The sequence below is a fragment of the Tribolium castaneum genome, chromosome 6, assembly GCF_031307605.1.
Source record: "Tribolium castaneum strain GA2 chromosome 6, icTriCast1.1, whole genome shotgun sequence".
Classification (NCBI taxonomy): Eukaryota; Metazoa; Arthropoda; class Insecta; order Coleoptera; family Tenebrionidae; genus Tribolium; species Tribolium castaneum.
In genome coordinates, this window is record NC_087399.1 from 1227320 (window position 1) to 1242490 (window position 15171).

General features: G+C 38.5%; 1 protein-coding gene across 2 annotated transcripts in view; it reads left to right on the forward strand.

The window, feature by feature from the left end:
- LOC657358 (uncharacterized) overlaps window positions 1-15171 on the forward strand; it is a 61041-nt gene that overhangs the window by 37004 nt on the left and 8866 nt on the right. For both annotated transcript variants that reach the window (XM_001810906.4, XM_064357233.1), the window contains one exon: window positions 658-2227. In XM_001810906.4, the coding sequence (XP_001810958.1) occupies window positions 693-2227 (1535 nt within the window). In that variant the 5' untranslated portion in view covers window positions 658-692. The remainder of the gene's footprint in view (window positions 1-657; window positions 2228-15171) is intronic.

A 15171-nucleotide genomic window follows, 5' to 3' on the forward strand; every position in this document is an offset into this window, starting at 1 on the left:
GGCGAATTTAGGACGGAGGTTTCTATTTACAAGTTGAAGCGAAACTAATGACACAACTATGTTTACGCGGATTAAAAATGCCACTAACAGTTTTCCACCCCTGCGGGGGTGCCTTTGCGTTTTTTCCCTTGGATCACGATTGTGAAATTTAAATGTATCTAGAAACAAAGACAAACGGGCTTTGTCGTTCCCACACAATTTTCCGGCTGTCTTGGACAAAGAAAACCTCCGAAATTCCCAACACTTTCAACGGGCGAGAGATTTTCTCCGAACCTGATTTCAATTATAAATTGACTGTTTGTTTGTTATTTGTTTGAAAAATCGAACGAAACTAGCGAGATAATTCGGATTAAAAACGTCAGTAGCAGGAAGCCTGCCTGTTTTTTCTTTGTAGGGTCCGACTTTACGCCCCCTCAATCACGTCAGGGTTTCCCCGACTGTGAAATTGAAATATCAGATTTAAATACAAGACAATGGCTTTCTTTTGCCTTTTTGGCCAAAAAAATGCGTTGCGAGGTTGGTTGTCTATATGTGTTGGGGTCCTTGAGGCCCCAATTTAACTAATCAGGTCGTGTCTTCGCAACTCGTTTAAACTTTGGCCGCAATTGCATCAAACCGCCTGTTTTGAATGCAAATGATTTGTTTGTGTTTTTTCAGGTTCCGTTGAACTATGACCGTTCCGATGAAAAACTATGGCCACTTTCAATAATTTCCCGGAAGAGGGTCGTCCGCCGGACTCGCCGTCCCGGAAGTTCACCCGGAAACATTACCCGCCGCGGAATAACTCCTGGAGTCACCCCAATAGCTTAATCTGTGCGGAAAATGCCGAAATCAATCGTAACGTGGGCGATAAAAAGAGCCACAGTCTCAAAAACAAGCTATTTTGTATCAAAAAGCCCCTCGATGAGGATAAAACCACGTTGAATATCCTCAATGTCCAGACATTGGGCGATTCAAGTGCCTCTAAAGCCGTTTGTGATAATGACCCGTCCTGTTCCCGTGATCGGAACAGGAATTCGTTCCACCAGGACGTGGAGGAGGCTCTGAGTTCGCTGTTGTGGCAACCGTACGAGTACCAGAACTGCAGCTCTTGCAGCAGTAGTGTAACGTTAAGCGACCTTGATGAGTCGTCGCCAAACAAAGGCCCTTTACACTCATCAGACCTAAATCTTCGAACCCAAATGGTGAACAACCTGAAGCCGTCACCCAGCCAATCGCGGCCCGGCAAGCCGTCACGTGACGCGTTCTCTTGTTATGCTGCAAGTAGGTTGAACAGTCAAGCCAGTTTACTGGAGTTACTCGACGGTGGTACCGGTGATAGTGTCAGTGATTGTGATGTGTTGCCCTGCAAAAACAGTGATATGCACCTGGAAGTCACGGAACCCGACCCCGGTGCCACCACCAACGTGCTGAGCATCCCGACGGGAACCCATGGCCTGAGCAGCGCCAATGTCGTGGGTCTGCCCGAGAACCCGCGACGGGCGTCGGTACCATCGCGGAGCGTCCATCCGCGCAACGGCTCGGAACCCGTCCGCACCCAGGACCCCATAACCCACCTCCGGAGCGCCTCCGTGCCCAAGCAAATGCCCAACGTTAGCAACATCAACGTGAATTTCTACCGAGCGGTTCCAGTCAACGTCGTATCTTCGGTACCAACCATCCAATGCTTGAATACCCTCGAAGGGAACAATGTTTCCAACGTGCAGATCATGCCGCTGGGCTCGGGAACCACTCAAGTGACGGTCCACAACCCCACTTCCGTGAACGTGGTGCGAACCTTCACCTCCACGGAGGCGCAGACGGACGAGATCGCCGTTTGTCCGCCGCCGCCGGAGACGACGGCCACCACCAGGGAGCAGAGACGGAAGGAGCGGCGGGAGCGGCGCCACCAAAGACGAACCAACGGTACCAATCATCGACATACGGTCGACAGTGGTACCCAAGCCAATACTTTGCAAAATGAAAGGCTTCCGGATTTGCTCAATAGTCACATGCCGCCGCCGTATTCACCCCTACCTAGTAATGTGCCGCCCCCTAATGTGGTACTACCGACTCCTATGATGGTACCACCACCGCATCTTCAAAGTGTTGGACCTAACAATGTAGTGCCTAGTGGTTTAGTGGCGTTTCCGCCCCCGCAAGTTGTGGCGGGGCAAGGACCGGTGGCGGTTCCAGTGCCGCCGCCTTCAGGGTTTAGGTTTCCGTTCCCAGCCGGGGGATTCAGAAGGTGAGAATGCGGTGCCAACACATATTCAAATTGTGCATTTCCGCTCTTTTTTCTGATGTTGCGCTGCATAACTTTGAAGGTTTTATGACTTCCTTTAATCATTTTTCAATAAAGCTCACAAAGAAAACGAGGAAGTAAACCCCGACTTTTCAACTTAATCAAAGTTTTGCCAAACATAGTGAAGTAAATTGTTGAGCTGAGCCACATAAAGTATAACTTTTGCTCCTAGTATCGTAATCTAGGTAAGAATTATCGTGGCGTAATGAAAATTTCAGACGGTATTTATAACGATTTCGGACGTAAAAGTTTAAAATTTTGTACAATTCTGTAGGTTGGAAGTCAAGATATTATTCAAACTGTAGAATTTTTAGGTATATTTGGATTGTTCGAGTGCCCAAAAAATTTTTTACGCTTCTCTGACCCAAAAATCAAATTTTGACCATTTTGGGTACTACTTGTTAGGTTTTGAATTTATATGAACTATGTAGACTGTGTTTTGAAAATTTATTTAAAGAGTAACAATTTTCCTTAATGAATTAAGCAGTTAATGAATTAGCGGACGTGAAATCAATTCGACGAAAGTGTCAAATGATTGAGAATTTTTTGTATTTTTTCAAGGTCTGTCTCAAACATACGAGTACAAATGCCTAAACAAACTTTTGTGAGGAAATTTTGCGAAGTTACTGAGTTTTAGACTGAGAGACGTACAAAATGTGGAAGAAATAATAAAAATAACGTCATTTTTCGAAACCCAGTTGGAAAAGGCCCAAAATAATTTGTTGGAAGAAAATGAACAAAAAACACTTTTAACTTTGACTGAAATTTAATTTAACAGTCAAGATTTTCACAGAATTGGTCAAATTCCAGTTGGTTTGGCAATTATCAGCCGATATTCACCAAATAATAAAACACCGGTTTTTTGCCGACTCCTTAAACGCCTGCAATTGGCCTGCTTTACGGTTGGGAGTGCATTGGCCATCAATACCCAATGACAAACACCTTGCAGTTTTTTGTGCGCTAGATAAGTAAAGAGGAGGTGATTTTTACATTTTTATTGGTCGAATAATATTCGAGGGACAAATGAGACAGAAACAGGTTCTAGGGCCGGCCTTTCCCACCACGAGACTAGATTTCGTCTTCATTGCGTATAAATGGCGATTACTTTTCTTAATTTCAATTTTTTTGTATGCGCTCAAGTGTTTGCATTGAGCAAAAAAAACACACTTTGAACCTCATTCCTTCCTGAATCTTCTTTATATTATCAAAATGTCCTGCTTTCTCGGCTTGTTTTCTGGTTGTTTGTGTGTTTTAAATTCGGTAGCAGCTTCCTGGCGAACCTTTTTTTTTCATAAGAGTGGTTTGGTTGAGGCAGGCTATTGCACTATTGCAGCTCGTGGAATGCCGGTAATAAGAAACACAGATACAAAGGATGTGTCGTTATGCAAATCATAACAAATAAGCTTATTATTTATAGAAAAATGCAAACGCAACATAAATTCTAAAATGACTTTGCATTTCCAAGCAGTTTTGAGACGTATTCCTAGAAAAATCATCCCAGATTTATGTAAATGGCTTCATTGGCGAAAGTTAGCGTGACTCGATGATATTTGATCAGATAATTCCACACTTGCCGTTCAATTAATAATTTGAGCGAGTTTTTATGGTCGAAATTTGCCACACTTGAACAAACCTCCAGCGTTGAATTTTTTACATTTCTGTCTAATTGGGTACATGTACATGCACTTGCACTGGCATATTTATCATTTTTCAAGACGCTGATAACTATTAATTAGTTCGAGACTGCTTCCTGTGATAATAGAAGCCAAACTTCCGCTCACAGCTCAAAAATCGAGCGATCGCTTCATGCACAAGTTTTGAGCGAACCGAAACAAACATTCCTCGAAACGTCGGGCTGGGAACCCTCATCTTCACGGTCTTTTCAAATCGCTTCTACCTGAGGCCCCTCCGTTTTATTGTTGTCGGAAGAATTCGTCACGAGTGACCCTTGATCCGCCGTAGCAACATTAGTGAAAGTCCAGTATTTGCATTTTTGCCAAAATTATGTAATTTTATGTGTGTTTTTGTGAGGGTGTGTGTTTCCGGTGGTTCGGCCATCTGTTTGATTTTTCCAGCCGTTCCCCTACAAGTGACAAACTCGTCTCGCACCACCTCCGACAAAACAGCTTTCGAGCGTCTTTTTCTACCCACTGTCATAAATCACACCCTCAGTGTCACGACCACAGATGCAACATTCGTCGGTTGTGTGTGTGGACCGCAACAAGGGGTTGAAAATTAATTCCCCTAGTTAAGATTCAGGTTCGATTCGTACAAATTTCAACAAGATATAAAGTGAAAGGAATCCGCTGAACTTTCCACAAGAAAAAATCCTGTTCTCACATCCAAACGGTCTCGCTCCAGCCAATTACGAAAAGGCTCGATCTGGCGTCCTCCTCTCGCTCGTTGCGGAATTTGCATAAGCATCCACTCTTTGTGTGGCGGTTTTCGCCGATTTTCATATAGTTATGCAATAACAGAGTCGCGAGATGAATGAAAATCTCGTCAAGTGACTCATTAGGCCACTGAATGGAGTCCATAAAAGCCTGCAGAACCAGTCCATGGGTATATGGGTGAGGAAGAGCCCGCGTACCATTCGAACCGATCGGTAAATTAGAAAGGCATGATGATTCGAGGTATAATAATGGTGTAGCCAAGGTGATACTCCCACGAAAACAGGTATCACAATGGCGTATGTTTAATCCTTTTGCGTTTCAACGAGGAAAAAATACAACAATGGAATGAGGGCTTTTCGCGCTCGACAAGGACCCGAGGAATTTCCTCATGAAAATGAAACTGTCCATCAAACCACACAATAGGGAAATGCAGGACCGGACTGCTCAAGGAAGATCGAAGAACCGTTAGATTGAATTCTTTTGTGCAAATAGCAATTAAAGCAGCACGTAAAAAAATGTAAATAGATGATTGAGTGGGCCCTTCTGGCGCAACGAGCGGCACAAGAGCCCTCCAGATTAAGTCTCCAAGTGACAAAATGTCATTAGCTGAGACAAGTCGACGGGAAAAAATCTACTTTGCGGAAATAAATCGTGTATAAAACAAGAACACCAACTGGGGTCTTGTAGTAAGGATTTAACCATCGATCGCTGGGAGTGTAACAGAAAGTTAATTTATAACTAAACCGCTGAAGATTGAAATATGGGATTTTTTATAGGAAATTTAATTCTCTACAACTTTGGTCCTCGTATCTTTAACCGTATTCCCAGAATTTTAATAAATGTAGGACGATGTGTAAAGAATTATCTCAGAATTATCAATTTGCGTTCCATCTAAATTTTTACGAACGCTGCAAATACGGTTGAATACACAAAAAAAGTGTGAGGAACAAAGTTGTAGAGAATTAAATAGACGCCATATTTCTATCATCAACGGTTTAGTTATAAATTAACTTTCCAATACTTGACCTCCGGCAAAATGAAGCAAATCTGCCACTTGAGCGTCTTTGAGCGACTTTGGGGTGTAAATGGTTGAACATAATGATATGGTGTCGCGGACTTTTTTGTAGAAAATTTAATTCTCTACAACTTTCTTCTTTACATTTTTCCTATATCTGTAACCGTATTCGCAGCGTTTTGAAAAATATGGGGCAGATTACAAGTTGGTAAAAGTTTGAAATTTTTTTAAATATACTTTACGATAAAAATTTTGCATTACGTTTATGTCGTACTATTGTGAATTGAATGCTCTATTTGCCTATATTTTTTTATTAGATTTGTGCTAACCGTTACAGAAATCCATCAATTTTTCAAATTCATTGTTCTGAAAACTGGAACAAGTGCGCTCTCTGGCGCCATTAACGAAACTACCTCGGCCGGGACCGTTTTCTTCGTCCGTCATGTCGCTTCCTAGCCTTTAGATATCCGTAGTAGTGATAAATCGAGGTGTTTGAAAGAAAACGCGCCGAAAGGATTCGTCAATAATTCGCGTAATTACCCTTGGGAAAGTCGAGTCAAAGAGCACTAATGAGTAAACTTGGGTAATTAAGGGATTTCCGGGAATAAAAAGCTATCGCGGGCGAAATATTTTGGTGAAGTAATTCGACAATAAATCCCATTTGGGATGAGTTTTTTTCTACGCCCTAGAGCAAGGCAGTAAAGCCCTGCCCGATCCTTGAACTTTGAAATGTGCAATTATTCGAAAGTCAGTCGTTGTCAGCCGGATTCGAGATCTCTATCTCAACCCTCAATTGCATCAATTTTTCACTGAAATTTCGACCTCTGGCGAAAGCACGGATGCAACGAACGAAGAATTCACACAACTGTCTCATTGTTGGGCTAATTAAGTGCATGAATTACTTATGCCACCGTTGCCAGCTCTGAAAGAAATTCTCCAGCTGAAAAAGCAGCCAGATCCTTACGAGCTGTAGTGTTTTTTATGAAAATTCGACCTAAAAATACTCGGAAATTTTGAGGATTTGCATTTCAAATAATAAGTGTGTGTTTATTTGAATTAGGTAAAGCGGTGATTGTGTGCCAAAGTTTGCATCAAATTCCAGATACCTGCAGTCGACATATTTTACAATGCACGCCCGAACTTGGAACTGCACTCTTTTTGTTTACGACTTAATTAGCCAAAGTTTGTGAATGGAAATTAGCGAAAAGTCGAATGAAATACGAGCGCCGTTGCAGGCTGGAAACTTCGATTATGATTAAAAAAAATTGCGTCTAGAAATTGAAATTTCCGTTTGACCATGCTTGCGAGATTCTGTTTGCGATCCGTCTGGTGCGCTTGACCTGGCGCAAATGCAGATTATTTAATTTCTGGAAGCGATCCAAGTCGTGCCCGGAACCGGCAACTCGGGGCGAAATCAACGTTTTTTTTTTTAATAAAGAGCGAAATTAGAAAAAACTCCGTCAACCGACGACTTTCCGGTTAATGGTCCGCTGTGGGATCACGCGTTCGGTGTCAAGTGGATGAAGTATGCCGCCCCCGGGAGCCATATTCCTAAATTACAACATGACACCGGTCAGGGGCGGCGATGACCTCGATTTAAACAAGTCGCTTGCACTTTTTGGCGACGCGGACGCTCCGAAATTTAAAACCCGGAACGGCAATAACAATAACTTTAACGGCGCATTGAATAAACCGGAGCCGAATCCGGATCCAGATGTTCCGGATAGTTTGGAATGGACGCCAAATAAGAGACGACTTAGGTTTTATGGCGGTTTTTTTCGCCGCTTTTATGGATTGCCATAGCCATATATAGTGCGATAAAATAAAATCGCGTGAATTTAATTAAAAAAAAGGACGAAGGGTGCGCCACAAGGAGGATTCCCGGACCGGCGCTCCTAATTGACCCGTCGAGAGTGCAAACACTGCTCCTAAATGGAGATTTACGGCGTTTTTATTGCAAATTAAAGCCACCCTGCACTAATCTCCGCGCAAATTTTTAATTAAGAACGGGACAAATCGACCAGAAACACAAATGTCTTATTTCGCAAACAAAACATCAAATCTTAGGTACATTCCCATAATTAACACCATAATTAAGACAATTTTACCCATTTTTTATTTACTGAAATTCAATTCAATTAGTAAAAAACTTGTCAATTACCGTGTTTTACCTGTCGACGTTATGTTTTCTTGTCTCATTAATTTTCTAATGAGTGAAATTCGAGAAATTAACTCCATAAATATTGATCAAATGTGTAACAAACTTGCTTACAATGTGTAAAATTTCGTCTCAGAAATAAACCAACTGTAGTGGAACCAATGAATTTTCACCAGATCTGGTGATTTTGATGCTAGTGGTTTAGCGAAAACTTGTAGAAAAAGTAAAAAATACCGTTATTTTGCTTTTTTGTTGTGTGCTTTAGCAAGTTTGTACAAAAAGAACTGACGAAAGAGCCAAAAAATCAAAGAATTATTCGTATTTTTTTAAATTTGTTATTTTTGCATGTTTCAACCCTCTAAACAAGTTTTTGAACTTAATTATTTAAGATATCTCGCCAAAACAGACCGATAAACCACCAAACAAGTTCAAAATTATAGCTACTTTAATTTGCCTCGCTTGATTAATGTGTTCTGGGAGAAATTTCGTCAAAAATAAAGCCAAACTACACAAGATTTAGTCAGAAATGGTCAGAAAAGGTCAGAACCTTTAAAAAATGTTTGGACTTCGATTTTTATATCCAGATCAAAAAGTCAGCAAATTAGATAAAAAATTATGCAATTTTGCTAGATTTAATGCGTTTTTGAGTGTAATTTCGTCAAAGTAAACCAAAACATTTACTCGAAAATTGTGTTATTCTTACCTTCTTTTACTCTTTAAACAAAACTAAATTCTTTTTTTAAGAAATGTAATATAACAGATCCAAAAATCACAAAATTAAATCGAAATTTATGTTACTTTAGCTTTTCTCACTCAATTTAGTGCGTTTTTGGGCGAAATTTCGTCAAAAATAAGCCAAAATCTCAAAAACCTTCGTAGAAAATTGTTATTTTTACTATTTTCATTTCAAACCTTTAAACAAGTTTTTAAACTCGCTAAAACAAACCGAAAAATCACCAACTAAAATCGAAATTAATTATTTTATCGCTCGATTTAATGAGTTATTTTAGCAAAATTTCGTTAAAACTAAGCCAAAAAAACACAACTAACATTGAACATTATTTTATTTTATTTTAGCAATTTTAGCAATTTTGTTTGTTATGAGATCTGAAAAACAAGTGGGTTTTTCCCTTGAAAAATGATTGTTTCTGACTGAAATTTTGCAAAATGTTTTTTATTTCAAAAGTCACAAAATCGGGCATTATTGAGTTATGCAGTGTCGGATTCGGGCAATTTGGAGACCTCGCCCCCATCCTTGTATTCAATTCGTCGCGAATTCCTTTCTTATCAAGCCCTGAGCCGGCCCTGCGATAATTTTTGCCGCGTGTCCAGCCAGTCGTGAAATGAAGAAAAGGAAAAGTAACCGTCGTTCAAGTGTAGAGAATTAAAAACAATTTGTTGGGTTCCTAAATTTTTTCAATGATTTTCGGATTGAGAAGCGCGTCGCTGTGAAAGTTTCGTTGTATAATTCGATGCAAAACTCGTCCCAATTAGATTTTATGCAATTTGATTAAAATCTCGCAAACAAAAGAGATTATACAATCGGATGAAAGCCGAATTATCATAATTTTTGTCGCCCAAGTTGTAATTCGAGCGGCGTTTGCATGGACATGTCCACGCAACGTTTAACTGCATGTAGAACGTTTCCGGTTTGGGTAAACAACCTGCGAATATTGATTATTGCCCAGTTTTGAAAGCACTGCTTCAAGATTAAGCAAGGGGCGAAAATCGCACTTTTTGCGAAGGTCTCCGGATTGTTGCAATTAGCAATTTACGTGCAACGAATCGATTCTGAAAATCCCAACCTTTTAATTAAATAGAATCGAGGCAAAAACAGCCGTGAATTTCCGACGCGATTTTTTCCGAAACCTCGACAGAGGCACACATTTTTGCGGGAAGTTGGCGGTCGCCACTGCCACAATTTCCAACTTGGAAAAACTGCACTGAATCATCTAACTTAATACTGAAGTTATTTCTTTTGTTGACTTTCGCGACGTTATTAATGCTTCTGCTTGGAGGAGACAGATGATTATTTCAGGGGTTTTACGCATAATTATCCGGCTGTGCGAAAATTCTTTCATTTTTCAGCGACTTAATTTTTTAGGGGCGACAACTTCAAAAATTAAAAAGGGGAGACGGACTGTTTTGTGTCAACAACCTCCGAATTTACGAGAACAAAGCCAAAGTTTCTATTAAAACAAACAATTATGAAATAATCATTGTATAAGTTGGAAACTTTCTTTTCATCAAATTAAATAATTTAATTGTTTAACATTTTTTGAAATGGTAATTTAAATCATGCGAGTTGAATGTTTGATTTTAGCCAACTTTCGAAAATTTTTGAACCTCATGACTTGCACTCTTGCCCAAGAATAAGTAATTTTTCGGTCGAGAGCACGCTGTTTAGGATTGAGAAATCGGCCAAAAGCACTCAATCTATCGAAGATCCGAAATACGATTTTGTCCGCACGATTTTTGCGTACATCAACCTTTTGTTTCGCTTCACACCGGTGTGTTTCCCAACGAAAATCTATTCGGCCTTGCTGCGCGCTAAATAGTTTTTTCCGGCACCAAGGCCGCTGAAAAACCAAAAAAAAAAAAATCGGGTGGTTTTCAAGCCTAAATCATAAAATTGAACAGAATATGCAAATACGCTTATTTCAAAGTGTTTTAGTGTTCGATTTAAAAATAAATTCGACTTTATTGAGTCGTAAACGAGTCTTTGAGGACCACTAAATCAAAAACTAAATTTAAAAAGTCTTTTATAGAAGAGGTCGTAAATGTTGATGCGCTGATAGCTTTATTTCCCACTACTTATAAAAACAATCACTAGATGGCGCTAGTGCAGTACAGGCGCCATTTTGGGTCGAAACGGCGGGCAAATTAAATGTTGGAACGATTGAAAAGAGTTACGTAAACGTTAGAGTTGTTAGCCGTAACCGAAATAGTCTCCGACAAAGCCGCACACTTCTTTCAAATTTTATATTTACGCTCCGACAAAGCAAAGAAAGGATGCTTGAGAATCCGAAAATAGAGAGTCCGACAAGAAGCAGCTGGTGGAAAAAAGAGCGCGAAAAGTGCGAGCTATTAGCATTCATCCCTTGCCGCCATTAAATTAAAAGTGAGAGGAAAAAATGTGCGGAAAGTGAAGAAACCAAATCGATCTCCAGTTTTAAAAAAGCAAACAGAGTCGTGCTGAAGCAAATACGATTTCCTGTGAACACACACACACATTAGAAAGGGATCGGTGACGTTGTCGTGAGGGATTTGTAACCGGGGATAGGGCTTAACTGATCATTGAAAAGGCCAGCCGTGCACACAAGCCCGAATAAAGAATAGGTGTACCTTTGAATCGAGGCAAGAAATGCCAGTAGATACCTTTTATTTGAATTTTTCGACGACGCTTTGATGTCTGGAATTACCGAACGAAGAAACTTTACGGAGTTAATTTCGAACCAATGACTTGTGCTTGTGTTTATTTTAATTTAATAAAACGCGATTCAATCACTTCCAATTCCGTTTAACTAAATCAATATAAATAAAAGAACGATTTCAAATGCAAATTCTGCACAGACGGAGGAGCAACTGAATTTATTTCGTCTGCCGTAGCTCTTGGAGCATTTTTAGCGGCCTCGTTATTAACACGGCACTTTCATTGCCTTTTTGTCTTTAGACCGGTATTTGTAGTAACAGGTGGCGATTGAAATATTCTAGAAGCTGACTACATCTATTTTGTTTCGTGCCAAACGAGGTCACTGAAACAACGCCGATTTTTTCACATCTGCATACGAACAATGTAAATACCCAAACATAAAATCTACAGAGTGTCCCAGCGATGGGAAAAAGTCCATTATTGACCTTTACTTCTTAGGAAATTATTTTTTTTGCGAAAACTGTGCCCTTACTCACCTAAATTATTTTCAAGTATAGGTACAGGGTGTTTCCGAAATTATATTTTTTTCCATTTTTACATGTAGATTTAAATAGTTAAGTCTGGGAGCTTTTTCGGATTGTTGGGACAGCCTGTATTTTGAGAAAATTATGTGAGGAAAAATTGAGTAGTTTTTCTCGTATTTAACGTATTTGTTAGAATTAAATTAATTAAATTATCTAGATTGGCTCGGGTTTCACGTAGCGAGCCGCCACTGCGGCCTATAGACGAACATTAATAATTTTATTGCGATTTCCACAATAAAACTTTCCAGTTTAAGATCCATTCGATTCGAGATTAAATCTAATTTTGCCACGTAATTGCCAATAAAACACAATAATACAAGCTTGAGGTTACACTAGATAATGGAGTTTAGTTATTGTTCGAATACATTTAGCAAAATTAAAGCTTGGGAACCGTTGTATTAAAATTAGCCGAGTAACGAGTGTCAATTACAAGTAAATGTTAAATTAATTGCGCGACGTATAACTTTCACCTTTCTCTAGTCTTTTACTTAGGGTGTAGTAGACACTTAATTTGTTGTAGTGATCCAAAAAAAATGACGCACTTTCAGGAAGCTGTTCTTCTCATTAATACTTTCTCCTAAGTCAATTGTAATTACAATTTTTAATTACATAATTTCGATCGATAAAGTGAACGTGCGGTAATCGGATCTCGGTTTCGTCACTCGAAATGTCAAGACCTCCGCTGAAATAATAAAATTTTCAGGAGAAGTTTGAAAAGGACAAAGCGCCAAGTTTGATTAGCTTATCTGGCTAAAGTTGGCGCAAACAAAAGTGATTTAGCGGCGTTAAAAACGGTCCGAAGGAAGTCGCGATAACAGGACTCGCCTTAATTTGCATAATATCTGTATCGGCGCCTTAAAATATTCAAACCGAAAGTTTACAAAAAAAAGGAAGTAGATTAGTACATCCGAAAAGCGTCATTACGCCAAGTGTGCCACTAGGTCACAAAAACATTGACAATTTCACTTGATTGAGTTCGGTTCGTGTTCGTTGCAGATTTTGAGGAAATAGCGCTCCCTTGACGCGTTTCCCGTATTCTTTACACGTATTTTCCGCAGTCGTCGCGTTAAAGAAATGCCCAAACGGCAGATGCAGCACGAGAGTTATCGATTTCGCGTTCATTTTCGGTCATTACCTGGATAATTACGCCGGAATTCTGATTGCAAATTTAATTATGTCATGGGAAATTGCGATTTGGATGGTTATACACGCCCTCAATCGGCGAAAAGTCAAACGATATGGTAACCTTGCCAATTACACGGAAATTGAGGATTTAACACGGCTGGATTTTTGTAATTAAGTGCGCGAAATGCAAACACTACAAGGTGCAGATTTTTTTCCAAAATAACTTTTCCATAAAAACAGTTAGGCAAAAATGCGAAACATAGATGCTTGGGATTTTTGTCTCGTGTGGTACATTTCATAATCCCACATGCACATACAATCGACCAAAGTAGGCACAATTTAAATTCAATTATTGATGGTTACATAACTCAAATGGATTCAAGCTACATAAATAGCATCACGTCGAAATCCAAATATGATTTATGGTTCCTAAAAGTCCATCAACCAACCGCAAATATGGATCCACTCCCAAATGTGATCAAGCTTTAGATAAAATCGCCAAATGACAGATGTCTCAGTAATAAAATATTTTTTAAAGCAAAAACCTACTTATTAACCAAGTAAAAATCAAATTACGTTAGTTTCATGCGATTTATTTTGTGTTTCAACCGAAAATTCACCAAAAATTTTGCTACAAGTCTAAAAAATCTGAGCTTTGTCGGCAAACGAAGTAAAAAATCGTCAAATTATTTCAGCTAATTCCTAGAGATTTAGCTAATTTTTAGTGGAAAATCACAGTTTACAAGAACTTTCCCTAAAAAAAATCAAAACATCTGAATGAATTTCAAGCGATTTATTTTTTTTGAGCCAAAAACTCACTCAAATGGCTAGAAAATCTCTAATAGTTTCTCTCAGTTTGACCAATAATTTTTATTTAATTGTTTTAGGCCTTTGTCTAAATTACGTTAATTTCGTGCGATTTATTTTGTGTTTCGTCCAAAAACTCACCAAAAATTTTGCTACAAATCTAAAAAATCTGAGCTTTGTCGGCAAACGAAGTAAAAAATCGTCAAATTATTTCAGCTAATTCCTAGAGATTTAGCTTATTTTTAGTGGAAAATCACAGTTTACAAGAACTTTCCCTAAAAAAAATCAAAATATCTGAATGGATTTCAAGCGATTTTTTTTGAGCCAAAAACTCACTCAAATGGCTAGAAAATCTCTAATAGTTTCTCTCAGTTTGACCAATAATTTTTATTTAATTGTTTTAGGCCTTTGTCTAAATTACGTTAATTTCGTGCGATTTATTTTGTGTTTCGACCAAAAACTCACCCAAAATTTTGCTACAAATCGAAAAAATCTGAGCTTTGTTGACAAACGAAGTAAAAAATCGTCAAATTATTTCAGCTAATTCCTAGAGATTTAGCTCATTTTTAGTGGAAAATCAGAGTTTACAAGAACATTCCCTAAAAAAATCAAAACATCTGAATGAATTTCAAGCGATTTCTTTTTTTTTGAGCCAAAAACTCACTCAAATGGCTAGAAAATCTCTAATAGTTTCTCTCAGTTTGACCAATAATTTTTATTTAATTGTTTTAGGCCTTTGTCGAAATTACGTTAATTTCGTGCGATTTATTTTGTGTTTCGTCCAAAAACTCACCAAAAATTTTGCTACAAATCGAAAAAATCTGAGCTTTGTTGACAAACGAAGTAAAAAATCGTCAAATTATTTCAGCTAATTCCTAGAAATTTAGCTCATTTTTAGTGGAAAATCACAGTTTACAAGAACTTTCTCTAAAAAAATCAAAATATCTGAATGAATTTCAAGCGATTTTTTTTGAGTCAAAAACTCACTCAAATGGCTAGAAAATCTCTAATAGTTTCTCTCAGTTTGACCAATAATTTTTATTTAATTGTTTTAGGCCTTTGTCTAAATTACGTTAATTTCGTGCGATTTATTTTGTGTTTCGACCAAAAACTCACCCAAAATTTTGCTACAAATCGAAAAAATCTGAGCTTTGTTGACAAACGAAGTAAAAAATCGTCAAATTATTTCAGCTAATTCCTAGAGATTTAGCTCATTTTTAGTGGAAAATCAGAGTTTACAAGAACTTTCCCTAAAAAAATCAAAACATCTGAATGAATTTCAAGCGATTTCTTTTTTTTTGAGCCAAAAACTCACTCAAATGGCTAGAAAATCTCTAATAGTTTCTCTCAGTTTGACCAATAATTTTTATTTAATTGTTTTAGGCCTTTGTCGAAATTACGTTAATTTCGTGCGATTTATTTTGTGTTTCGT